Source organism: Canis lupus, chromosome 1, assembly GCF_048164855.1.
Source record: "Canis lupus baileyi chromosome 1, mCanLup2.hap1, whole genome shotgun sequence".
NCBI lineage: Eukaryota > Metazoa > Chordata > Mammalia > Carnivora > Canidae > Canis > Canis lupus.
Genome location: NC_132838.1, coordinates 100051361 through 100076924, shown reverse-complemented (window position 1 = coordinate 100076924; position 25564 = coordinate 100051361). Strand labels below are relative to the sequence as shown.

The following is a 25564-nucleotide window of genomic DNA, read 5'->3' as shown; positions in this document are numbered from 1 at the left end:
TGACGCGCGCGACGGTACGCTCTGGGAAGGCGGCCGTGCGCTCCAGCGGAACGGCAGTCTGTGGGCGGTGTCGGGCTCGGGGCTGGGGACTGTGCGTATTCAGGCATGGAAATCGGGCGGCTGTGCCGTGCAGCCCCGACCTGCGTGACCATTGAAGGGTTCAGGGTTGCGGGGCCACCTGCGACGGGCCACTGGTACTGCGGGGAGGGGGCACCTGCGGGCGGGTTACCGGCACAGCCCTCGAGGGGCCCCGCAGCCCTCCGGAGTCCCTGCGTCCTCCTGTACAGCCATGGTTCACGAGCCTCACGCACACAGTAACACAATAGAAGGGAAGGAAATGCTTCTTGTTGACCAGGTTTAGTTATCCCTGTCTTAACATTTCCTGTGATGAAAATATGTATTTGCTGCTTTATCGATCTGCTCGTTTAGTTTATTGTCAGTGCCATGGGTCTGCTGGCACTGGATCTGCTAGTTCAAAACCAAAGGGAAGCTGGAGCGGAAGGGCAGTGGGCTTCAGGCTTTGGCACCAGAGACTGAAGGAGAGGGGAGGCCTTACAAATGCAGAGCAATCCTGCAGCAGCTTCCTGCATCCCTGGGCGAGTTTGTGCAAGCATTTGTTCACAGTCCCACTCCAGGATGAGAGTTGGGGTCTCGTGGCCTTGCTCAAGGGGGAAACTCTAGTCAGGAACTCAGCTGGGCACCTACATCTACTAGTGTTTCTTCAGCTTATTAACCAGAAGGACTCCACTCTGTGTTGTTCATTTTTATCATCTGTCCAGCCATTCCAGATTAGAGCAGGAAAGAAGGCTCCTGGATAGATGCCTTGAGGAGAAAAGGTGGGGATGACAGTTCTGATAATTTGAAAGTTGGATTGAGAAACAACTTTATGGCACTGTTGAAAAGTGATAAGGCTAAATCCAGAAGTTGAGCGAGTGTGTGTGTGGGAGGGAGATTCTAGGAAAAAAGTTAAATGTGGTCAACATCCACAACTCAGATCAGAGTCGAATCTCAATTGTTAGAGTAGGAAGTCAATAGGTAATGGGGTACCTGGGTGATGGGCATTAAGGAGAGCACGTGATGTTATGAGTGCTGGCTGTTATATGCAAGTGTTGCTTGTCTGAAATGTCTTGCATTTCAGTTAGTTGTTCATCAGGACACAAGTACAGAACTCAGGCTGATTTGTATTCAACTTCTTTAAAAAAAAAAGGCAAAATGGAGGTAAAGTATATTCTATACAATCAGAAATAAGTATGTCAAGTAGTCTATAATTCACACAAAGCTGAACTGGCAAACAAAAGTGCTCTTACTCATACATTTAAAAAGACTATGTAAAACCTGCGTTAGAAGATACCCAGTAGTTAATGAGAAATTAACTAGATGATGATATATAGAGATATATATATATATATAGAGAGAGATGATATATAAAAAATATTTTGGGGGATTATCTTATGCTTTGTTGAAAAAAAATTCAGGTTATTTTTTGAAAAATTACTTAGGAAGAGATACAAAGGAAATCTACAGAAAAAGACAATGATATCCATCAAGCACATTTTAATACTCCTTCACTATGAATTCTTTCTCACTTAAAATTATTTTCTGCATCACCCAATTTCCATAGGCGAGGCTTCTTCACATTCATATCAAAACCAATGCTGACATTTATTATTTTGGTTTCACTCTCCTTTTGGCATCTTTATGTTTCTTCCGACAGTCCTATAAAAACATCAAGCCTTTGTTAAAAATAAATGTGAATCATTTTCAAGGTGTTCAGTAGCTATAAAAATAAAATTCAGGTTATTCAATGTTAGAATTATGTAAACCACTATGGGAGTGCTCACTTTGAACAGAGTATTCAAACTTTCTAAATGTCTGCCATGGAAACTGTATTTTAGTCTTCCAAAAATCTCGTGATTTACTGATACTTAAGTGTGGCTGGAGCTCGGGTCCCTAAGTTGGCTGTTCTGCAGGCTGCTAACCTGCACCAGGTGTGTCGTGACCTAAACAGTGCCCCTCTGTGCGCTGGAACTGAGCATTTAAGTCATGGTCTCAGGTACTACCCTTTGTGTCTGAAATATTACACCAGGCAAATACTAACAAAATAGCACATTTTAGGAGACAGTCAATACAGAGATAGTTACTCACCATTCGCAAGTTGTTTGTTCTAGTCTCCCAAGAATTCCTGCTAATATTACTTCCCACTCCTCTCCAGAATAAATCAGAACCTACAAGCAGGAGATTAATGCCTTTAAAATGGATGATACACTAGCGCTGGCATTATCAAGGGCTTCAATTCTAGTTAACACCATTTCCCCCCCTAATTTGTTAGTTTTAAGAATATATATCCATTTTTTTACAAAATGAAAATAGAGAGGGACACCAGGATGGCTCAGTGGTTGAGCATCTGCCTTCGGCTCAGGGCATGATTCTGGGGTCCTGGGATCAAGTCCCGCATCAGGCTCCCTATGGGGAGCCTGTTTCTCCCTCTGCCTATGTCTCTGCCTCTCTCATGAATAAAAAAATAAAATCAAAATGAAAAGAAGAACCAAAATGAAAATATAGAACTTCTAGGATTTTACTGTTTATGTATTACTATTATGTATCTTGGTTTCTGTTTGTGCTAGGCTTTAAGAAAAGAATTCACCAAGAGCCTGAACTTTCAGGGTCCTAAAAACAGTTTTGCAGGTCTGGAATCTAAGCAAGTTCCCATAACAAAGAAGCCCTTGTTGATGATAATTGATGGGGGAACAGAGGACTAGCTGAGGACAAAGCACAAGTCCCAGGCAGCACATAGACAAATCCTTGCAACAGGCAGAGGGACATTCCTCTATGGACTCAACTGTCTTGATGTTAATACTTTGCTGAGGGCAGAAGGCAATCTTAGCCCGACCCCCAGGATCCTGTTAGTATACTTTAACTATACTAACTACTTTAACTATAAAGGAGTATAAAAACTCCTTTATAAATTTCCTTTATCTCTAACCTCCCAAGATACATGTTGGTGATCGTCCCCCAAGCACATGGCCCACCCATATACATCTGAAAGGTCTCATGACTCAGGTTTTATTAGACGGAGGTAAGTGACCTCTTCCTAACAATAGCTATCCTGCCTCAAGGTCCTGGAAACCTGGCTTCCAAAATTCCTTACAGAGTATGCTATTTCCAAACCCCTCCCAACTCCCAGGTATATAATTAGCCACCCCTCACAGGCCCAGGGCAGCAGCTCTTCCTGCCCATGGGTCCTGTCCCCATATTTAATAAGGCCACCATTTCATATCAAAGACATCTCAAGAATTCTTTCTTGGTCGCCAACTCTGGACTTCACCCCACTAAATCTCACCTATATTCCAAAATTTCATCAATAACGAACGAGGGAGGGAGGTGTGAGTGGGAGCTCTGTCTTCCAGGGCTTAACAAGTCCATCAGCATCAGCCTAACAGGGACCGCTAAACCACACGGCATTGCAAAGGGTCACAATTTTTGCCAAATGCTTCTTTCCTGGATGTGTGTTTCTGTATTGGAATGTGTAGTGGTGAGAGCTGTACTGTTTCCTGTTTTATACCATTTAATGGAGAAATGGACTTACCACCAAGTCTTTCATCATTCTTAGAAAAAAAGAAAAATCTAGTGCTCTCTTTTTCAGGTAATGATACTTCTCTGAAGCAAAAGAGGAGAGAGAGAAACAGATACTGGTTAGTTTATTTCAGTATTTCAGATGAAATGTTTCCACTGCAAATATAAGTGAACCATTCCTTAAATAGATCTCATCTCTATTTGCTCATTTTGGTTTAAAGTGACTCTGCCTTGTCTCCATTCAGGATTCCTCTCTTGTATCTGAAACTCTGGTAACAAAGACTGTTTGAAGTCCCACACTGGTTGCGACGGTCTCAACCCACTATTGCTACCCCAACCAGCCAGTGTTTCCTGTGGGATGGCTCCGGGGTCCTCCTTCCAGACCAGGGACTTCATACCCCCCAATCCAGTGCTACCCAGTTTGAAGGAAGAGGAAACATGCTTCCCATCACAAAAAAGGCTAGAGAACTCTAAAGGAGCCGAGAAGGAAATTACGTTGTCTTGTGGATCCTTCCATCAGCAGGTCTGAGGCTTTCTGCAGAAAGAAACTGCTTACCTGGACTTCCTGCCTTCTGTTTCTTCAGCAACATCCTCCTCTCCGGAGCTGCTGTCTTGGAAATGAGAGGCTCCCTGCCAGACAACCTTCCCGGTTTTCACTGCCTCGGCTCTGTAGGTATCTGTGTTGTCATGGCAACAGAAGGGGACAGGGCTGTAGCCACACACACTCATTTGGTCACTTTCACCATGCACATATATCTCTAAGTGTCCAGGATCTTAACCATTAATTTAAAATAGGTAGCATCTTTTTAGATTTTTAAATACGAATTGAGAGAAGGTGTCCTATATTTGGCATTGCCAGGGTGATCTGATAAGGAATATGATAATACTATAAAAAGACATAAAAACCAAAGGTTTATAAACAGGCAACATAATTTAAAAGAAGGAACCCAAAGAGTAGCACTTGTGCTAGCAAGAGAAGCTTAAAATAGAGCACAATGCAGTGAACACAGGTTTCCCTCCTGTATTCATCACTGAGGAAAGGAATGTATGTTTACACTTTCTGGAGCTGCTGAAAGTTGTGCACAGTGCCCCAGGTTCCCCAAGCACCAAAGTCATACCTCCTAGGTCACGGAGGGGTCTCATCGCTCATTCCAAGGCCAGTTTCTCTCACCTGGCTCTCGGCTGCAGGAATTACCGTCAATATCACAGCAGCTCCACTCAAGAGTTTGCAACTGACCCTGGTCCTCAAACGGACAACATGGGCCAAAGCATGCTGTCAACAGAGCATACGGTGACTGTACCACCGTATCTTATTTACAACTAATTTTGAAAAACTGGACCACTGTACCTCCTGTTGGAGGAGCACAGAACTGACATGAAGTACTGAGTGCTGATCTTCACATACACCGTGTGTATGTGAGCATGTACTCTTCTGGAGTTTACAGTGAACTTCCAGGAACGCTCTTTCCACTGTGAACACCAGAGGAGGAACAGTGGTCTCTCTTACCAGGGGAGACTGTCCCTAAGTAACAGGCATTGCTAACTTTGGCTCATGTTGGCCTTTACAGGTAAACTTCCTGAAATGGAATGCAAAATTGTATGTTTGTTGTTTTCTTCAGGTTCTGGCCCACTTCCATGGAGAATGTCTGAAACAACTGGCATATGGATGACAAAGTAGACCCGTCTAGAGCCAAGGAGTGTGTTTCCTCCTTTCCCTACCAGATGGCACTGGCTTCCCACAGGTCCTGGCTTTTCTAACTGCAAGTAAGCCATGAAGCTATTTAGATGAAGGGCATACTATATACTCTTGGGGATTGTTTCTACTCAGAAGAAGGCAGGCTGCACGTTACTCTCTGGCTTCCCTTGGTGTCACACTGAGCTCCTGCTATGTTGTTTTTGGCCATATGACACCGAATCTTATATTGTTCATCTGATGGAAGAAAAAAATTCCTCCCTCTGCTAATGTTGCACCATTACACTTAACGTAGAATCAATCACGTTCAAGCTGCCTGAAGGGAAAGTGTTAAAAAAAAATTAAAAAGTACCTTCTTTTACATCTTTAACATCTGAATCGAAAAAGGAGAAGGTGAAGCTGCTAGGCTGCTCAGCCCCAGTCGTCAGAGTGGTGGGGTTATGGACTTCCACTTTCTCACCATCACGAGTCTCATTAGAGGGTGTGTTGTCTGTTGTTTCACTGGAAACTTTTGTAGCTTGAAATATTTCTTTTAAGTCCGCAGCAATGCTATAATACATCTCCTTAGACACCTCAGGCAGCTTCTCGGCCTCCTCCCTTTGCTTCCTCCGTTTTGCTTTACTGCAGTGACATTTACAGACACATCACAAATAGACCATCAGTTGCCAGAAATTACAAGAAATTACCTTGGAAAACAAATCTCATTCTTTCAACAACCAAGAGGATTCACATATAAGACTCTATTCATAAAAGCAGAAACTGACCAATAAGCTTTTAATACACAAAACTATGCCAAGCAACTCCAAACATTATACACAAATCAAATCATCCTTTCCTCTGCACTACATTCCAGAAATCACACCTGAGATATTAGCTTTAAGCAACAAAATCACTTAACTACAACATGCCTGTTACTCACTACAAAACAAACATGCTTAAACCGTTAACTTCTAAGTTCTAAAATGCTGTTTTACAAAATTGGTGTAAAAAGATTGTCATAATTAAATTTCAAAAATGAATTATAAACATGCTAAGTCTATCTTGATATGAAATGCTGTTGTTACTATATTCCTGCTCTGCATTTATTTTCTTTGATCTCAGACAAAACCTTACATAGCTGTTTCCAACAATGAGTTTTGAGCTATTAAAAGATTAAAATCCGGGCAGCCTGGGTGGCTCAGCAGTTTAGCACTGCCTTCAGCCCAGGGCCTGATCCTGGAGACCCGGGATCGAGTCCCACGTCAGGCTCCCTGCATGAAGCCTGCTTCTCCCTCTGCCTGTGTCTCTGCCTGTCTTTCATGAATAAAATCTTAAAAAAATTAAAATCCTTTTTCCTATTATAGTCCACTCCACATATCATGAATAATACTGGGCCAAAATTCTAACTGTATTACCTAGAATAGTAAGTGAACAAGATGTCCTAAATGGTTATCTTATTGGGAGAGACTATCATGGAAAGAAATTATTTTTTTTAAAAAAAGATTTTACTTATTTATTCATGAGAGACACAGAGAGAGAGAGAGGCAGAGACACAGGCAGAGGGAGAAACAAGGCTCCATGCAGGAAGCCCGACCTGGGACTCGATCCTGGATCTCCAGGATCACACCCTGGCTGAAGGTGGCGCTAAACCAATGAGCTACCTGGGCTGCCCTGGAAAGAAATTTTTAATACTTCATTTAAAACACCAACCTGCTAGGATTTAAGACAGAGATGCCCATGAAACTGAGCTCTATGAAAAATGGTGTACTTTAGGCAGTTCCATGAGATTATCCTTGAACTACTATGTGGTGGTTTTAAAAGTGGTCCGAAGACCCTTTGATCCTTTTTCCTTAAGATGTGGAATTCCGCCATTCCCTAACATGGGCTGGGCTTCATGGACCTTGAGGAACGCAATGAGGCAGATGTGAAGGGTGTGTGACTACTGAGGGTCACAGAAGGCACCACAGCATTCTTGTGCTCTCCCCTGCACATCGCCGGCTTTGGGGGGAGCCCCTGCCATGCTGGAAGAGCATGCAAGTGCCCACACGTAAGGCAAGCACCTGAGGCCTCCAGCCAACAGACATGTGGGTGGGTCATCCTGCAGGAAGTCTTCTGAGAGCGTGAGCCACAACTACCCAGTGAAGCACCCCTAAATTCCTGACCCACAGAAAATAGGACCTAAAAGGACACTAAGGTAAATGCTGTTGGAACCCAGATGGAAGGGATCCTTGCTCTGCTACGGCACAAAGCTGGACAGCACTGTGTCGCCTCCATTAAAGGAGAACTTGGGAAATGCCTACAAATAGGGAATGAGCTAGGAAGACGTCTGGGAGGGTCTGAAGGTATCTGCTGGTTTCTTCTTGCTGCCTGTGGTACAAAGTGGGCAGACAGTGAAACTAAAGACTTTCTTATAGGAGCTTGGACCTCATGGTTTGGGAGACCCCTAATTTCTAGAAGGCAAATGACATGAAATCTAAGTAATGGCTTCTAAGCAAAGATTCAATCTAAGACACAGGAAAACATGGTCTAAAGCAGGTGCTGGCGGGATCCCTGGGTGGCGCAGCGGTTTGGCGCCTGCCTTTGGCCCAGGGCGCAATCCTGGAGACCCGGGATCGAATCCCACATCGGGCTCCCAGTGCATGGAGCCTGCTTCTCCCTCTGCCTGTGTCTCTCTGCCTCTCTCTCTCTCTGTGACTATCATGAATAAATAAATAAAATCTTTAAAAAAAAAAAAATAAAAATAAAGCAGGTGCTGGCAAACTATGCCCAAGAACCAGATCCAGGCTGCTGCCTAACTATATGTGGACTGCAGATTAAGAATATCTTTTATGCTTTGAAATGGCTGGAAAAATAAAAACACGATTTTGTGACATGGATAGATTATGTGAGTGTAAACGCGTCTGGCTAATACTTTTATTAGAACACAGCCTCCTTCACTTTGCTTCTGATCAGCTGTGGCCATTTCCTTTCATGAAGGCAGAGCAGAGTCACCACAACAGACAAAATGCTTCCTGTCTGATCTGTAACAGAGAAATCTATAGACCCCAGTCTAAATAGAAAGGAAATTCCTTTGTTAAGACCCTCGTCATAGCTCAAAAACCTCAACCATCTGACCAATAAAACTCCTAAAGACTTTACAGGTGGCGTCTCAGCAGAAGCCCACAGTAAAATAGCTTCTCTCAGAAATGACTGGTGGCTGTGGTTTCTGCCTCATGAGAGTAAACCTCAAGAAGATTCACAGGAGGCCCTCCAATAGTTTAAGAGAAATAGGTTAGCGGAAACACCAGCTTGGATCAACAGGTATAAAGGCATTCTACAGTGGTGAGGCTTTTGGATTCCCACATTTCTACAAGCAAAGAGCAGGCTGAGAAAAATCACTAAGTCACCAACACATGCCACCATTCACTAAAACAAAAGGATGATTCAGAAGGCAGAGTCAAGAACCACAGAGAATTATTACCAGGCCTGTGGTTCTAGCCAAAAACTGCTCACACTTCCCGGTCTGGACCTTAGAGTTGCTGTGGGCCAGTGACCCCCATGCCTCCTGCTTCCCTCAGGTGAACAGCGGGGCTGACAGCAGCCATCCTGAGCCTGTGCCACCACTGTATGTTTGTGGAGGGAAAGGTGTGACTTGTCCCTGTAAGCTCACAGTCCTTTTGTCTCTCATCAGAAGAGCTGTACTAAAGGAGCCATGACCATTGGGCCTCATCTGCCTCTAGATCTGATTTGGATGAGAGGACCCCAGACTGTGAACAGATACTGTACAAGTGAGGCTTCTGGGGCCTCAGGGAGGGGTGAGTGTATCCTGCATGTGGCAAGAATGTATACACAATCTGTGGCCGGCCAATGGGCAGATTATGGCAGTCTCAAGTATGTCCACAAATTCCTCATTACTTCTCCCCTTAAGAGGTGTAGTTTCCAAGCCCCCCACCCCCATCACAGTATATGGGCTGGAGTTGGTGACTTGTTTCAAGAAAACTGAATAAGGCAGATTGTCAAGACTGAAGGCTATGGCCTCCTCCTTCTCTTTGGGTCATCTGCTCTGGGAGACACCAATCCCAAACAGCCTTCACTTAGTTCTCCGAATGGCAGCATTCACTGTAAATACAACGCAGTCAGCAGAACTAAAAGGTTACTATCAATACATTACGGTTAACTCAACTCAAGCTTTGTTCTCACTTTCCCATTTTCTTCACCAAATGTCTTTTTTATTCCAGGTTCTAACTCAGGATACCGCATGGTCCTTAGTGATTTTAATGGTAGGAAAATAAAGGCACTAAACCAGGCAGAGTAGTGGTTGCTCCAAGTATTCGCAGTTTTTAACAAACTGATAGTGTGACAGCAGATGCGCAGGAAACAGCAGCTCTATCACACTACAGCAGAGTAGGCGACTGAATCGCTGCCCCCAGAAAGATATGTCCAGGCCCTAATTTCTAAAACCTGTGAATATTCCCTTATTTGGAAAAAGGTCTTTGTAGAGTTATTAACTACCTCACAAAGAGGAGATTTTCCAGGATTATCCCTAAGTGCAATCACAAGTGTCCCCATAATAGACACAAAGATGAAAGACACAGAACAGGAGGCCATGGCAGCCGCAGTGAAGGGATGCCATGGACTGCTGGCGGTCAGTGGAGGCCAGGAGTGAGGTGGGACACAGATGTTTGCCCCCGGCCTCCTAAGAGAACACAGTTCTTCTAATACCCTTGATCTCAGGCTCCTAGTCTCCAGAAATGCGAGAAGATACCTTCTGTGGTTTTCAGCAAGTCTATGGTGATGTGTTACCACAGACAAGAGACAGTAATACAAGATGGGGACACCACACGGGCCCAGGAACATGTGTCACTTATATGCAGGAGATCCCTTTGTTTAAAGGGAAGCCTTTTTCCACCATGACAATAGTTTCACTCTAACTTTTCCCTCCCTGGTCCTAAACTAGATACGATGCGGACCAATGGGTGGAGATGGGTTACTGTCTATTTCTCTCCTTGTCTGAAATGAGATTAGTTTCTATGATCCTGCTACAGAGAGAAGTACCTGATTTACCTTTCCTTTGGTTTATCATTGCTCTTCCTCTCGTAAGTGGAGTGGTCATGCCTTGTTGGATCATAACGTACGACGTCCCTGTGTACATAACGGACATGAATAAGTTGGCAGAGAGAAATCAGAACATAATGCAAAAAAATTAATAGCAAGTTATAATTCAACATTGGGACAATTCCAGTTTTTTTTTTTTTTTTTACAATTCCAGTTTTTGAGCAAGACAAAACCACATACTCAAAGAAGAGTATCAGAATCTTATCAGAAAGTCGTATCTTAAGTTACCTAGTTTGGAGTTTCTCTGAATCTTTTTTTAACATTAAAAATTATTTCACACATACTAAAATACAGATAAAGCTGGATTTGCATAAAATATTTTATATTTTATAATTAATTAAATTAAAATTAATTATAAAATATAATTAAACATAAATTAAATTTAATTTAATTATATTTTAAGTATTTTAGTAGTGAAAATAGGGGGAAGTGAGTAAAAGTATAGAAAAGAAAAGTGGGGGTGCCTGGCTGGCTCAGTCTGTAATGCACATGACTCTTAATCTCCAGATAGTGAGTTTATGTTCCCTGTTGGGCGAAGAGCTTAAAGAAAAGCAAACAAAGCCCCCCCCCCAAAACAAAAAAACCAGAGAAGTGATCACATGTTGGTGACTGGAGAAGCCGGTGTACCAGGGTTTTAATACAACAGTTTCTACAAATTTTGTGTTTAAAATTTTCTGTGATGATAAGTTACATTTATATAGCTTTACAGTTAATATTGAAACCACTGCCCAGCTGCTTCACTTGAAAGCAATGCCGCTCTGATATCTAAGCACAAAAATAGAGAAAAAATTTTAGTTTCTTGAAGTGAGCCACTGGGTCAACGATAAGTATATTTTTGAGGGTCTGATACATTTTGCCAACTGCCCTCCCTAGGATGTTAAAATGGCCTCATTTTTTTTTTTTAATGGCCTAGTTTTAAACTGAGTTCAATTAGGCATTTATGTCCAAGGAAAATAGGGTGTAACAGACAAGAACATAAACCACACCTAAATTTCTTGGCAGCTACTGATCCTTTGTGCATAGAGTTGCTCAAGGTGGTGTGCAAAACACTCTGCACGACGTTCAGGGCTTTGAGCTTCTCTGCAGCAAGCTCCTCTTCCTCGGCTGTTTTCTTCTCATTTACCTCTTAGAGGAAAAGGGACATTTAGTAATCTCTTGGCAAACAACTTGAGGAACCTCAATCATCAATTATCAAGTATCAAACATGGGCAAAGCACGTTCAGACAGGAGAAAAATCCAAACCCATTTTCCTAAGCTTCCCAACCCCATGACCCTCAGCGCCACAGGGAATCCAGAAGTCACATGACCAACAAATGAAAAGTCCCATTTCCACCTGTAATTATGAAAACAATCTGCATTTGATGGCTTTCAGTGACAAGTTAAAGTTTTTAAGGTAAAGATCCATAATGTAACATAGCAAGATGCCAATCACAAAACCATGGAGATTACAGACTCTGACTTTCTAACACTCTAAAAACCTATTTTATATTACATGTCAACTTAAAAATGGAAGATAGTGATGGATGGCAACTCTCCTAACACGTTGTGAGACAGTTCCTCGGCCTTTGATTCAGTAATAAATGCTGCAGGAAGAGCTATGTGTCCTACACACGCAGGGCATCATGGACCCAAACGCTGTTACACTGTTATCTTCAACGACAAGAAACGCAAACATCATACAACAAACACAGCTAGTCTGGATTACAGACCAAAATACAGAGAAGCCTGGAAGATCCCTGAACTCACTGCAGAAGATAAGCAACTAAGTAGATACCTGAATAAAACACTAGTTTAAGTAAGTTCTCTATAGAAATCCCCCACGTGTCTAAGGATTCAAAGGAGGTAGACACTATGTTCAATTGCATCAAGAAATGCTTTATAAACCAGGTGTAGTCTAAGGCAGGAAAGAAAAGTGGATCCCTTGAGGGGGTGTCTGCCAGGTGTAGGAAACAAAATGAACACATACATTGAAGAAAATGCAGTGTTGATAGTATATTAGGTTGAATCACGTGAATGTGCTAATATGCGACAACTTTCACTTTGAAAAATGGCAATTTTCGGGGATCCCTGGGTGGCGCAGCGGTTTAGCGCCTGCCTTTGGCCCAGGGTGCGATCCTGGAGACCCGGGATCGAATCCCACGTCGGGCTTCCGGTGCATGGAGCCTGCTTTTCCCTCTGCCTGTGTCTCTGCCTCTCTCTCTCTCTGTGTGACTATCATAAATAAATAAAAATTAAAAAAAAAAAAGGAAAAATGGCAATTTTCATTTTGACCTGTGTCACTTGCCTGCAGAAGAGTCATTGTGATTCACAAAAAATTAAGCCTGAAAAGTTGGGAGGGAATGAAATAAAAGGTCCTCTGACTGTGCTAAGGATGGATGTGCCACCAGCAGAAACAGGGGGGTCTGAGCTGCTGGAGAGAGAACCACAGGTGGCTTGCATAGCATTACTGCGGGCAGGGACACCAGTGAGAAACGTCCATCAGGCGCTGGGAACAGAACAGTCTGGAGCAGAGGAGACCCACATGTGGAAACAACTCATGGACAAGGAGAGGCTGAAGCCACAGGGAACCTAAGGACCTCAGGAAGCATCTTAACCTAGAAGCAAAGGGAATGAGGAGGAAAATGAGGGGAGTTAGGCTGCAACAGGAGCAGGGGGAAGAGAACATCTCAAAGTGGTCAATAGCAACAGAAGCAACAGAAGCCACAGGCAGGCTGCAGAGGTGGAAGCCTGCGGTAACGCCAGGGCTCTTGACAAACCAGGCATCCACAGCTGTGAGGGAACACAGATCCAAGAGGCCAAAGCTCAGAAGGCAATCTCCAGTCACAGCACCCAAAGCAGCTATTCCATGGCTCAGAAACACAAGTTGGTGTGGTGTGGACCCTGGAAAAATTACTCTCTGAACCTTGGTTTTCAGAGACATAGACTACATAGAATACTCACCTCAAAGAATCAGAGTGTGCATTTTCAATAAAAAGCCACCGCTTCTGAATTACATGTACTTTATGCTTTAATTTCAAGTTTAGAATGAAAAAGATGGGAGTGGCAACTAGAAAGCTGGCAGGGTGGAAGGAATGGCTTTTCTGGGGACCCAAGACCTAACTGTGTTCCGGGAAGAAGGGCAGCACAAGCCTCACGGTTCCAGGTCTTGAGTGCAGTTTCTTGTCAACCACCTGACTTCACAGGGACCCCCAGCTCTGACATCAGGACTGTTGGGACAGTGAGATATTTACCTTCCTGCTCCTCTTCACTGTCACTCTCCAGAAATCGGGAGTCCATGCGGAATCTGTGGTCGGTGCCGAAGTGAGACTGCAAGTCCATGAGCTACACAGACACACAAACAGCTCAGCTGGGAGCCATGTTCCCATGACCATGCTCTTACACAAGACCCTGCATGTGCCCCTCCCACACCCTGGAGTCCCGGACAGCAGCTCTACCCGGGTGGATCCAGCGCACCACAAACAAGGACATGTTGCAGGTGGGATTATCTGGTCTTCACTAACCTTCTGCCCAGCTCTGCCCTCAAACTGAGGTTTAATTTGGAACCTGTGACTATCATCTTCGGATCCAGATTGTTCATCCTCGCTGCTATCAAACAGCCTCCCAGCTGCTCTGCTTATGGACTCCTGGAACAGAGATGCACATAGTGGACACACACAGGAGTGCTCATTAACAACTGAGGCAATCTGCAATCTTCCTCTCCCATTTAAGAACCAGTAACCAGGATGCATCTCCCAGGAAAGGGTAGATGGTTAGTATAGAAACTCCTAACTCAAGCACATTGGCATGGCCTCTTGGGTCACTAAGCGGGGAGCTCTGAGGACAGCTGGATTGGGGGTGGGGGGGGGCACTGTCTGCAGGGTTTCACTAGTAGTGATGCTGCCTGGCAGATTATGTGAGGGGAGATTCATATGGGGGGGAAGTCTCCAAGGCCCCAGGTGTTGGTGCGAATGGTGGTCGGAGGTGCCCTGGGGGCTCAGGAGGACCTCATGTTGAATGTGGCCGTTGTCAGGAGGCCCTGGTAGCCAAGAGTGGTGGAATGCCCACAAGGACGTCCTCAGCTACCTACCTCCATGGGCTCCTCACCCAGATGGCTTTGCTCCTCTGTGTCACTGTCAGAGTCAAAAATGATGTGTGTTGGCTTATTCTCTGGATGACCATCCTAGAGGAGTGGACAAAGGTATCAAACCATAAGACAGCCCCTTGTCTCCTTTCCTGGCCAAGGCCCTGTCTCATTCCTTAGTGTGAATGCCACCACCCACTTGTTTCCTAAGATGGAAAATTAAGACTTCTTGCCCAGTTGGTCCTCAAGTTAGTTCCAAGTGTGGACCTTCCTGGTACCTTTTAAGTCTATTCCCACTGTCACTGCCTTGGTTCTGGCTCATGACCTCCCCTGTTGTTAGGGCCTGAACCATTTTTCCCAGGTCGAGGCTGGCTACTGTTTTCTGTGAGGGACCAGAGAGAAAATATTTTGGGTTTTGTAGGCTACATATAATCCTGGTCTTATATTTTCTTCTTTAAAATGCTTTATAAACATAGAAAGCATTCTTGGCTTGGAGGCTATACCACAACGGGCCCTGGGCTGGATGCCTATGAGCTGTAGTGTGTGGATTTCTGTTTCAATATATACATACGAATCTTCACTCCCTTCTTTCCACAGCCACAGAACAAAGTCCCACATCCAGAGCCTTCCCACCACTTGCCCTGCTCTTCACTCCAGCATCCTCGTCCCCGTACATCTCAGTTACACTGACTGCAAACTCTCCTTTGTACAAACTGCCCCCGTCTTCCCCCGAATGTCTTTCCTTTCCTTTCCTTTCCCACCCTTCTGCCTCCATCAGCCAGTTCCCATAGATCCCTCTACCTTAGACTCTGTTCAGGCTGAGGGAGCCCCCTACCACTCCTCCCAGCTGACTTGCTGGGGTGCATGGGCACTCTTCTCTCTGGCTCCCATGGGCCTGAACTGCGGCTCTGTGCCCACAACACCATGAGCCAATGGCTGCCAGAGGCAGGGACCTCAATCCTCATTCCACAGGCCTAGCACTGCTATGATGGCCGGGACTTCACAGACATGGTTGTTGAAAGAATGGGTAAAGTCAGCATAGAGAATCTTAGCAGAATATATATGTGAATTCTGACACATTAGGACACGTCACAGAATTACACCAGTTATAGCTTCCAAAGGAAAAGAAATCACAAATAAAACCTTAAAATGTTTTCAGTGAACAGAATTCAATCTTGATTTCTCTGGTATAAAGATACAAGGTGACAAAAGCTTCTGACTCAAGGAACACAGCATGAGAAGGGTGGGTGCTGGGATGCCTCCACAGGAAGGAAGGGTGGACTTGTGGTGCCCAGACCAGGAGCGCACTCACCAAGTCCGCCAGCGCATTATGAACCAGCTTCTTCCGCACTTCCTTAGCTTTCTGCCTTGCGTCCAAGGCTGCCAAACGCTTCTGATTGTCTTCAGCATGCTTCTCCTTAGCATCAACACTGGACCAACTGTTCACACCAAGAGGGAAGCTGGCATTGCTTTCCTGAGCGTCTCTTTTGGAAGAGTCCCCTGGTGCTTTCCCAGTCGCTGGCTGGCCACTCTGTCCGGAGCCCTCTCCAGCCTCCCTGGTCCTGTGGCAGCAGTCTTCATCAAAGCCTACCGTGGGGATCTTTGTACCAATACTTAAGGATCTCTCATCTTTTAATGGCAACAGACTAGAAATAGGATTTCTACGTTCCACTTCCAAACTGCTAGGGGACACCATCTTGTGATCCTGGCTCTTGAAAGCAGACTGTCTCTTTCGAGGCTGAGTTTGGTTTGGGTCATTTGTCTTCCTTGCATGTTGGAGAAGAGTTATTTTGCTTGATGAGCCATAGGCAGGTGGACACCCCTTCTCCACAGACATGCTGCCGGGACCAAGTTTCAAGGAATTCTGATCTGTATTTACATTGTCAGAGGCAACATTCTCTTTTAAGGGTTTTCTTACTGATTCTTTTCCATAGAGACAGCCCACCCCCTTGAAAGCCTGGAATTTTGGCTTTAAGTTGTTTTCCTTTGATTTCTGTTTTTCACAAGTATTCTCTTCTCCTTCTAAAAGGGCAGCCACAATCTCCTCGGGACGGATACACGGCCGGGCTCTGTGCAGGCCACCTGGAGTCCTGTCAGCCTTGGTGGTGGTTTCCTGGCCACTGCTCTCAGGATCTTCTGGAGACTGAAGGTCACCACAAGCCAGCTGTTCCAGATCAGCTAACGTGAGCTGCACACGGAGGCAGTTTTTCATCATGGCGTCATACTCCTCATCTCCCGAAGACTCAGAGAATTCTGACTCAGAACCTGCATCTTCCCTGCTGCTACAGTGGGGTATAACCCTGGCACCAATGGCTTGCTCTGGGTTAGTCTTCCTTTTTTGTGCTTTAACACAATGATCCGAAAGCTCACAGTTTCTTCTATTTTTCAAAAATGTTTTCTTGCATGCAGACCTTTCCATCTGTGAAAACTCTGTGTTTTTGATCTTACCAGCCTTTTTCTTTGCTGTGACAATCTCATCTGTATCTCCTGAATCATAGTTGATTTCATTTCCTAGGACATTACCTTCCCCATCCTGGCAGGAGACGCCACTGATGCCTAACGCTGTTACAGAAGGCAGCTTTTGGACACCTGACTTGAAGTCCCCTCGTACGACTTCAAATGGCTCATCTGCAGAGTCACCCACTGAGGACCATGTGGTTTTCCCCAGGCTTTCCTCCCGAGCAATCACTAGTCTTATCTCCTCTTCAGAATCAGTATCGTCATCAGACATATGATCTCTGCTCCTGGCAGCTCCCATGCCAGAGGTCTGAACAAATACGTTTTTAAGTTTCTGGCAGTGAGAAGCAGGGGGATGGGGTGACTGAGTAGTGATAGGTTTACAGGGCACTTCCTGTGCTGCCTCTTGCTGTGTGGGATGTGGACTCCTCCGGACCGTGTGGGGTCTGGCTCTCACAGCTGGAGATGCAGCAGGTGCCTCATTCTGCACTTTGACTCTCTTCTGGGGGGGGCTGTGAACAGCACAGAACTCCCCTCGTTGCTTCTTATTCATAGGGTTATCCCCGCCTTCCAGTTCCCAGGTGAGGCTGGAGACAGGGGTGGCATGTGTGACATCCTCTGCAATCTTCTTTAGGTTGTGGCAGTATTTCGATGGGTCATACTTCATGATGTTACCACAAGTCAAGGAATAAAACAGAAGCACCAGATTTTAGGAAAACCCATCACTGTGGTGAAGTACAAGGAGGAGTCTGATCTTGAGCAGCTCCCTTACTTGGCCTGCCCACCCTTTCTCAAGCAATATGGGCACTTCCCTGGGTGACCTCAGGTCTGTGAAACTGGCATGTCCAGAGTTGAAACCGAGCAACATCATGGTTCACCCGCAGGAAAAGGAAACCTGTTCAGGTTATATTCCAGGCACAGGGGCCACAAGCAGTTCTCTGTGAACCTGTACTGATACCATAAAGCAGAGCAAGGGGCATGAGCAGGGCACAGCTGGGTGTTGCACATCCTTCACTCCAACTGTGCTTGGCCATTCCTGCCTCCTCAGTACTGGCTCATTCTAGCTCTGATTCTCCCAGCTCAGTAACATCCATTCCATATTCTGGTCACTCTCCGCATTTTGTAGGTTTTTTTTTTTTTTTTAAGATTTTATTTATTTATTCATGAGAGACACAGAAAGAGAGGCAGAGACACAGGCAGAGGGAGAAGCAGGCTCCATGCAGGGAGCCTGACGTGGGACTTGATCCCGGGTCTCCAGAGCCACAGGCAAAGGGAAAAGCAGGCTCCATGCAGGGAGCCTGACGTGGGACTTGATCCCGGGTCTCCAGGATCCAGCCCTGGGCTGAAGGCGGCGCTAAACTGCTGAGCCCCATTTTGTAGATATTTATTAGAAAGCTAGTAATTCTCTTCCAGGCCTGTTTTGTTGCTAACATTGTCCAGAAAAATTCTAGTTAACGTCAAAGTGTTGTGAGGACAGCTAGCATTTGCTGATTTTCTAAAACATGAATAGGCAAGCATATGGTGCTTTGGGAGATCACTCCTAATGACAACTAAATTAGCCTTTGGTAACTACTGAAGGCACACCAAATATGTGAGATGTGCCAGGCGGTGTCTCTTGTTGCCCAACTTCACACTCTCCTTGAATGTCCTCCTCTTGCTGTTGGTGGCTGCTACACAGGGAAGGCTGAGAAGATGTCAGCTTTCCTTGACATTAGGGGCCCTGGCAGGGGAGCAGGAACAGGTGTGGCCAGGCCTCCAGGGGCCCCAGGTAGCACAGCAGCTGTGAGTAATGAGGACATACCTCTGGTTCTCTGGGTGGTAGTGGTCTGCTGCAGTGGACACCCTGACCATCAGCTGCTTGCTCCTTCAGCACCTGTTTATCCCAGTTGTATATACCACATCCCCTCTGGAATATCTGGAGCTGCTTTTGCTTCCCTGACTGGCACACAAGGTTACAGCTCTATCCACAAGTCTGTGATGCTAGGAATTCAAGGTCCTGGACAATCTGACTTCATTTCCTCAAGGGAACAGGTATCCTCATTTGCGCATCCAGGGTACACATGACTTCAACTCACCATTCTCCTGCCCATCTATCTACATGTTCCTACCTACCACCTTCCCTCTGCCTGGTCTTCTTCCTATCACATTCTGCTATGCAAACCATACCTCCTCCAATGCCTTCTTTCACTACAGCCGAGCTGCCTCACCCTTCTGTAGTACCGACGGAATGGCCCTGAATCATGTCAAACGAGTTAACAGGTTCAAGTGCTTTGACAAATGTCACTTATGTCACTCACTAGTATAAAACCTCTTTACACTCTCACTTGCCTCTCATTATTTCACACTGGTAAGCAGGTAGGTCTTATCTTGCCTAGAGATGTAGAACATAAAAATTTAAGCATCTAAAATTTACTGACAGAGGCAGTGAAATTCTAATGGGATGAAGTGAACTTCTGTAAGTATCCGCTGCTGTGGTAAATAATAGTTACTTTGAAAGGCCAACCGAAAGGATATTTTACGCTTATGTTGATTCTTTAGATGAAGGACAGGTAAGACTCTTCCAAATTTACTCACAACCCAATTCTAAAAGAAAAAAAAAAGAATACATTTACTATGTATGTCAGAAATGGAAAAAAATAACTGCATTGCATAAACATAACTTTAAAAATCAAACTTACAGTAAGTCATGATTACTGTTGGGTTTTGTCTTTGATGATGAAACATGAGTTTTCAAAAAGAGTGTATGAGTAAAGAAAAACAAGGACAAGTGGGGCAGCTATGAGTCTCATATAAATCATGTAGAACGCAACAAAAACACCAATCATTAAAAGTTGTAGCCTCACCACATATGTCCCTTGGGAGACCCACCTTCACTTAGATTTTGATTTCTTCCTGTAAGATGAGGGAGAACTGTGCTTACTGGAGACTTGTAAACACACTCTGAAAACCATAGAGCACTGCCTGGGTTGTGCTTCAAAGCAAGGGAAAAAGCAACTGCTCTAGACACAGCACCCATGGTCACACAGACTGAGGACTTGGTTCCTGGGCTACTCAGGCTGCCAGTAGAGACTCACTTTGTGCCCTGGCACTTCTGTTCCTGGCACAGCTTTCATATGGAAATCCACCACTTTCATCTTTTCCAAAAAGCTGGTATTGTCTATTGTTGATTTCTCTTTCTTTGCTTTTGCTTCTTCTCTTTCTTGGGCCAATCTGAATAAATATAAATAAATAAAAGAGTTGAAAGCTAACCATGCTCTCAACAACGGGTTTTTTTTTTTTTTTCTTTTTTTTTTAAAATCCTGTAAAGCTGTTTGACTTCATAGTGATTATTCAGGACCTCTCAATTTTCCCCTTCCATCCTCAATCGCTCCACTCTTTATGAGAAAGAGTTGCCTTTCAGAACCCAATCTGCCAAGTCCTGATTATTTCCACCTTCTAAATGGAAAGAATGTAGAATGCCATCTCAAGCTTCCAATTCAAACTCCCCCAACTTATTCAGGCCTGGGCAGCTACACTGACCATCCTCATGGGCTTCTTTGCCTCTGGTCTGTCTCCTTTATGTTCCACCTTCCAGAATGACAGAGTCATGCTTTTTTTTTTTTTTTTTTTTTAAAGATTTTATTTATTTATTCATGATAGTCACACAGAGAGAGACAGAGAGGCAGAGACACAGGCAGAGGGAGAAGCAGGCTCCATGCAGGGAGCCCGACATGGGATTCGATCTCGGGTCTCCAGGATCGCACCCCGGGCCAAAGGCAGGCGCCAAACCGCTGCGCCACCCAGGGATCCCAGAGTCATGCTTTTTAAGCATGCATGCCCAGATATTCCCAAGCAGCAGCACTACATGCTCACCCTGCTCAGAACTAGGGCTCTACCTCCTGCAGAGTAGGCACTGAATTGCTAATGGATAAAGTCCCATCACTACCTTGTTCACAGAGGCCCTGAGCTGAAAAGCCATGTCAGATTCTCACCGTCCTTCAAACTATGCCTTCCGTAGTCTACTTCCCATTTCCTGGTCCTAGAACAACTTAATCAACTATTCTGGTTACGCCAGCTATACATCCCTAAACTGGTTCCTATTTGGAAAGTTCCCAAACCCACAGAATCTCTCTCCTTGAGAATAGTATCTCTCAGGATCTTAATATGCTCTAATGGTTATTACAATACCTTATTATTATTTTATTTTATGATAGTCTCAGAGAGAGAGAGAGAGAGAGGGGCAGAGACATAGGCAGAGGGAGAAGCAGGCTCCCTGCACCGGGAGCCCGATGTGGGATTCGATCCCGGGTCTTCAGGATCGCGCCCTGGGCCAAAGGCAGGCGCCAAACTGCTGCGCCACCCAGGGATCCCTACAATACCTTATTTTTAAGTCACTTGCAAAATTAACCTTATGCCTCTCATACAGGGACTTCCTATTATCTTTGTGTCTTTGTATGATTGTATCATAAACAGCCAAAATCAACAGAAGTGATTTGGTAGCGTCTACTAAAATTCTAAATGTACATAAGCCTATGATATAGCAACTCCTCTGTGGACATAAACCCAAAACCCCCTTGCACTATGTAAGACCATCCTCAAGGTTCATCTATTATGAGAAGTGGAAAAGTCTAAATGTCCATCATCAGAGGGGGACAACCCTGTGGTATAGTCTATTTTCTAAAACAGTGCTAAATCATTACAAAAAAGGGGGATCATCTACAGCCTCACAGAAGGTTGTGTTTACAAAGATAAAGTAGGTAAATATAAATATACCCTAAGTTGAAACATATGTTGGGGCTCCTGGGTGGCTCAGTGAGTTAAGCATCTGACTTTGGCTCAGGTCGTGATCTCAAGGCCCTGGGATTGAGTCCCGAGTTGGACTCCCTGCTCAGTGGGGAGTCTGCTCCTCTCTCTCTGCCTTCTGCTACCCTTACCTGTGTATTCTGTGTCAAATGAATAAATAAAATCTTAAAAAAAACCCCAAAAAACAACATATGTAAACATACTGCATTTTTTTGTGCATCTGGGGTTGTAGGGAGTCACAGTTGAAAGGGATTTTAGGGCAGCCTGGGTGGCTCAGTGGTTTAGCACCGCCTTCAGCCCAGGGTGTGATCCTGGAGACCTGGGATCGAGTCCCATGTCGGGCTCCCTGCATGGAGCCTGCTTCTCCCTCTGCCTGTGTCTGTGCCTCTCTGTCTCTCATGAATAAATAAATCAAATCTTAAAAAAAAAAAAAAGGGATTTTAGCTCTACTTGTAATGTTTGAATGTTAAGATTGCAGTAACACACTACTTGATAGTTTCAAATCAATTATGTAAATGTATAAAACCACTTACAATATAATGAAATAGGGTTTAAATTCATGCAGAACATATCTTACCTGTGCAAAAAACTTTCTTTTGCCAGTTGAATTTGTAGTGTTCCACCTTTCCATTTTGTTTTATTTAAAATAGACATACCTATAAAGCACAGAATTATTACCCAAATACACAGTGATGCAGAAATATATGGCAGGATGTGCCTTTTCTAATTAGCTAGTACCAAAAAAGCACACTTGTTTATCACAAAGAGGCACAGAAGAGATACAGCAAACAGGACCAAGGAAGAAAAGGCCTAGATCCTGGTGTCAGCTCTGTGACCCACCAAGGAGTCCTTAAGTTCTCTATCAACCAGTGTTCCTGGAAGAACTGAATAAAGCAAACATGTAAAACATAGAGCGAAATTTATCATTCTTCCACAAAGATATGCTAGGAACCTCAGGTGAATGACATTTATTTGACATTTCATCGTTATCACTCCTACTAAAACTATAAAACATGAATTAATTTTAGAGAGTGAATCAGAAAACACTGAAATCCTGTAGAACTTCATTGTCTCACGCTAATTATTGCTATGTAACTTGCAAATAAATTAGCTGCAGACGACTAAACTGGGTTTCAACTGCTACGCCCCAAAAGCTGATTCTTATTACCTACCATCAACTTCATTAATAATAACCACAAACAGAAGTTTCTATGTTTTCGGTACTACACTAAGCACAAATGTTTTACTCAATTTAAACTTTATGGTGATGACATCAGCAGTATCTCTGTCACATTTCAGATAAGTAAACTGGGGCTTCTAGGTTAAACAATTTGTCACAAGTCACATAGCAGAGCTGTTCTTAACCACCACTTATTTCTCACTAAGTAAGAGGATACATCAAAAATTTTTTTTTTTTTTTTTGGCAAATGAGAACACAGAAGGCTGATGGCTCTCTTTCTCCATTAGCATGTTTTCTTTTCAGTGTCTTGACTTTGCAGCCTCTAATAAGTCGCACACATTACTGATAGAGATTTCATAATTTTAAGAATATGGTCTTACAAGGGCATGCTGTAAAGCCCCCCTAAGGATGATTAATGACAAGAATATGCTGCCTGAGAAATGAACACACCAGGAAAGGAAGAGATTGGCATAATATTCAATGTTTAACAGTTTCTATGAACATGTGTTCTCTTGTCTAAAATATCTGAGAATACCATGTTTGAGCAATGATCTGCCATATATCTGCTGCCGCCAAATGGGATGGACCTAAATCTGCTGAGTTGTAGGATGTTGGGATTCTCTTGACCATGGCTATTCCTCTGGATGTTTCTCAAGTGGTGGTTAAGGTTTAGATTTAGTACCAAAGTTATTCTAAGTTATACAGTGACATCAACTGGCAAATAGAAAGAATAGAACAATCTTACTTACATTTGTTCAGGTTTTCTTCTGCCACTCTGATGTTGATATATGCAAAGACTTTCTGTGGGTTTCCTTAAAAAAAAAAAAAAAAAGGATTAAACTTTTACCCGCAGAACAATGTAAAAATGATTAAGTTTTTAACTTAGAACGATGATCTTTGGAATCTCACTTTTTTCAAAGAAAAATCTTGTTTTTCATTGGATACAAAGATTGCATTTTTGTATGCACATATCAAAATATTTCAAAAGAAAAAGAAGGGTTAAGCAGTTAAAGTTTCAATTGTATGTTACAGTCTAACAGGACACCTGGTAAATATTAGAATTTTAGCTTTGTAAATGGAAAGCTGCATGTTTCAGAAAGCAGATGTTTTGCAATTTAGAATGCCTTTTGACTTCAGAAATGTAAACCTGGGCCAGTTCCACATTTTATATCACACCTTCGCAGCAGGGGCTGTACACACACCACTCCGCCCTAGGGCTTCCCTACTCTATGACACATCAGAGGGATTGAACAGGCCTTAAGGACCCACGAGGACGAGTTACCTTGGTCATCTCTCCGAGTGATCATCTCCACCTCGGAAACGTCCCCGAATCTGCTGAACCGGTCCCGAAGGTCCGCGGAGGTCACGTCCCGGCCGAGGCCGCCCACGAACAGGCGCTTTACCGCGTCGTCTGCCTTCATATCCTGCCGGGAAAACACGTCTCCACCCACTCGGAACGGTCTCCTACTTCTTGTCACTTCCGCAGCAAACCCCTGCTCCTTTCCCCGCACCTCCAGATCACATGGGTCGCCAGGACCTGGGTCTCCCTCCGAATTTTATCCGGGGACACTCTGCTCAGGCCCTGAGTCCGTGTCCTGGGAACGCACTTCGTAACCGCAGTCGTACACCCGCGCAGACGCGGACACACTTCCCCGCCACTGATGTGTGCAGCTGTTAGTGTTTTCCCTTCATTCGTTCGCCCACTTGGAGCGCAACCGGTGGAGACGAGACGTGGCCTGGGCACCGACCGGTGCTCCTCCGTCCGTGACGGGCACACGGGGGAAGCAGGTCCCGCGCGGCCACACCGCGGGCGTCTGCCGAGCGAGGCGAGGACAGGCCGTTTTTCCACAGCTCGCGCGGCGGCGGCTCAGGTAGGGTGAATCCGCGCTCAAGCACACCGTGACCACCCACTCTGATCTCAGAGCCCGGCAGGCTGCACCGGGAAGGGTGCTGGAAAGCCCTTCTGGGGTTAGAGGGCACGGACCCTGCCCTCCCCGACGACTGCCAGACCCCCACCGCACCACGCGCGACTCCGAACAGCGCCCAGAGCCGCGCTAGAGCTCGGGGCGTGAGCTACCGCCCCCAGCTTTCCAGGGGCCTCCCCCCGCCCTTCCCTCCCAAAGACCCAGAGACGACCCCGCCCCCTCCCGCACCCCAAGTCCACTTCACCACCGCGCGGTCCGCGCCCCACGGTGCTCAGGTCCCTAACTTCTAGTCACGTGGCCCAATAGGCGCAGTCTGTCTTCCTTCCTCCCGGATTTCCAATCCAGCTTCCCAGGGTTCCGCTACCGTACTCAGTTCCCGCGTACTCTTCGTTTGCGGCCCTCTGGAGTGCCGTGAGGCCGCCATCATCCTGCCCTCAATGTCCTCAGGACTCCAAACCGAAAATCCCTAATTCCTACTATTCAACCATCGCCTCGGATTCTTTGATTCCTGGACCAGCATGGCGAAAGTGAAGGAGCGGACGGAAAAGCTCGAGGCTCCGGGTCACGTGGTCCCGGAAGCTCCGCTCGCCCTTGCGACTCGCCCGGGCGGCTCCACAGTCCACTCGGAGAGGGGGAGGCTGCCGCGCCCTCGGGCTTCGTGTGGGAGCCAGCCCTTTATGTGCGGGGGCAGGGACGGCTGGGGCCGGCTGAGGCGAGGAGGGCAGCGAGGGCGGCAAGCCCGAGATTCTGCGCGCGCGAACCTGGCACGCCTGGGGCTCCCGCCGCCCCGCCCCCGCCCCCCCCGCCGAGCTTCGGGATGG

The 25564-nt window shown here is 45.3% G+C and overlaps 1 protein-coding gene and 1 long non-coding RNA gene across 3 annotated transcripts; one reads left to right on the top strand and one right to left on the bottom strand.

Moving 5' to 3' along the window:
- Positions 1-20: 20 nt before the first annotated feature.
- On the top strand, positions 21-6244 carry LOC140642012 (uncharacterized). The gene is made up of 2 exons (XR_012038613.1): positions 21-3692; positions 3819-6244. It is a non-coding gene; the product is annotated as an uncharacterized lncRNA (long non-coding RNA).
- On the bottom strand, positions 1540-24926 carry NOL8 (nucleolar protein 8). Of its 2 annotated transcripts, XM_072842496.1 has the most exons (17): positions 24330-24926; positions 24101-24242; positions 23568-23630; positions 22216-22294; positions 19931-20066; positions 19371-19439; positions 15712-17526; positions 14406-14498; positions 13840-13962; positions 13570-13660; positions 11326-11464; positions 10289-10366; positions 5619-5887; positions 4130-4250; positions 3587-3657; positions 2146-2225; positions 1540-1716 (listed from the first exon to the last, which is right to left on the bottom strand). In XM_072842496.1, the coding sequence occupies exons 2-17, from the start codon at positions 24237-24239 to the stop codon at positions 1666-1668; spliced, it is 3417 nt and encodes a 1138-aa protein (XP_072698597.1). In that variant the 5' UTR covers positions 24240-24242; positions 24330-24926; the 3' UTR covers positions 1540-1665. The 2 variants fall into 2 exon arrangements, with proteins under 2 accessions (XP_072698597.1, XP_072698605.1); XM_072842504.1 differs by lacking the exons at positions 22216-22294; positions 24330-24926 and having other exon boundaries at positions 24101-24119.
- Positions 24927-25564: the final 638 nt, after the last annotated feature.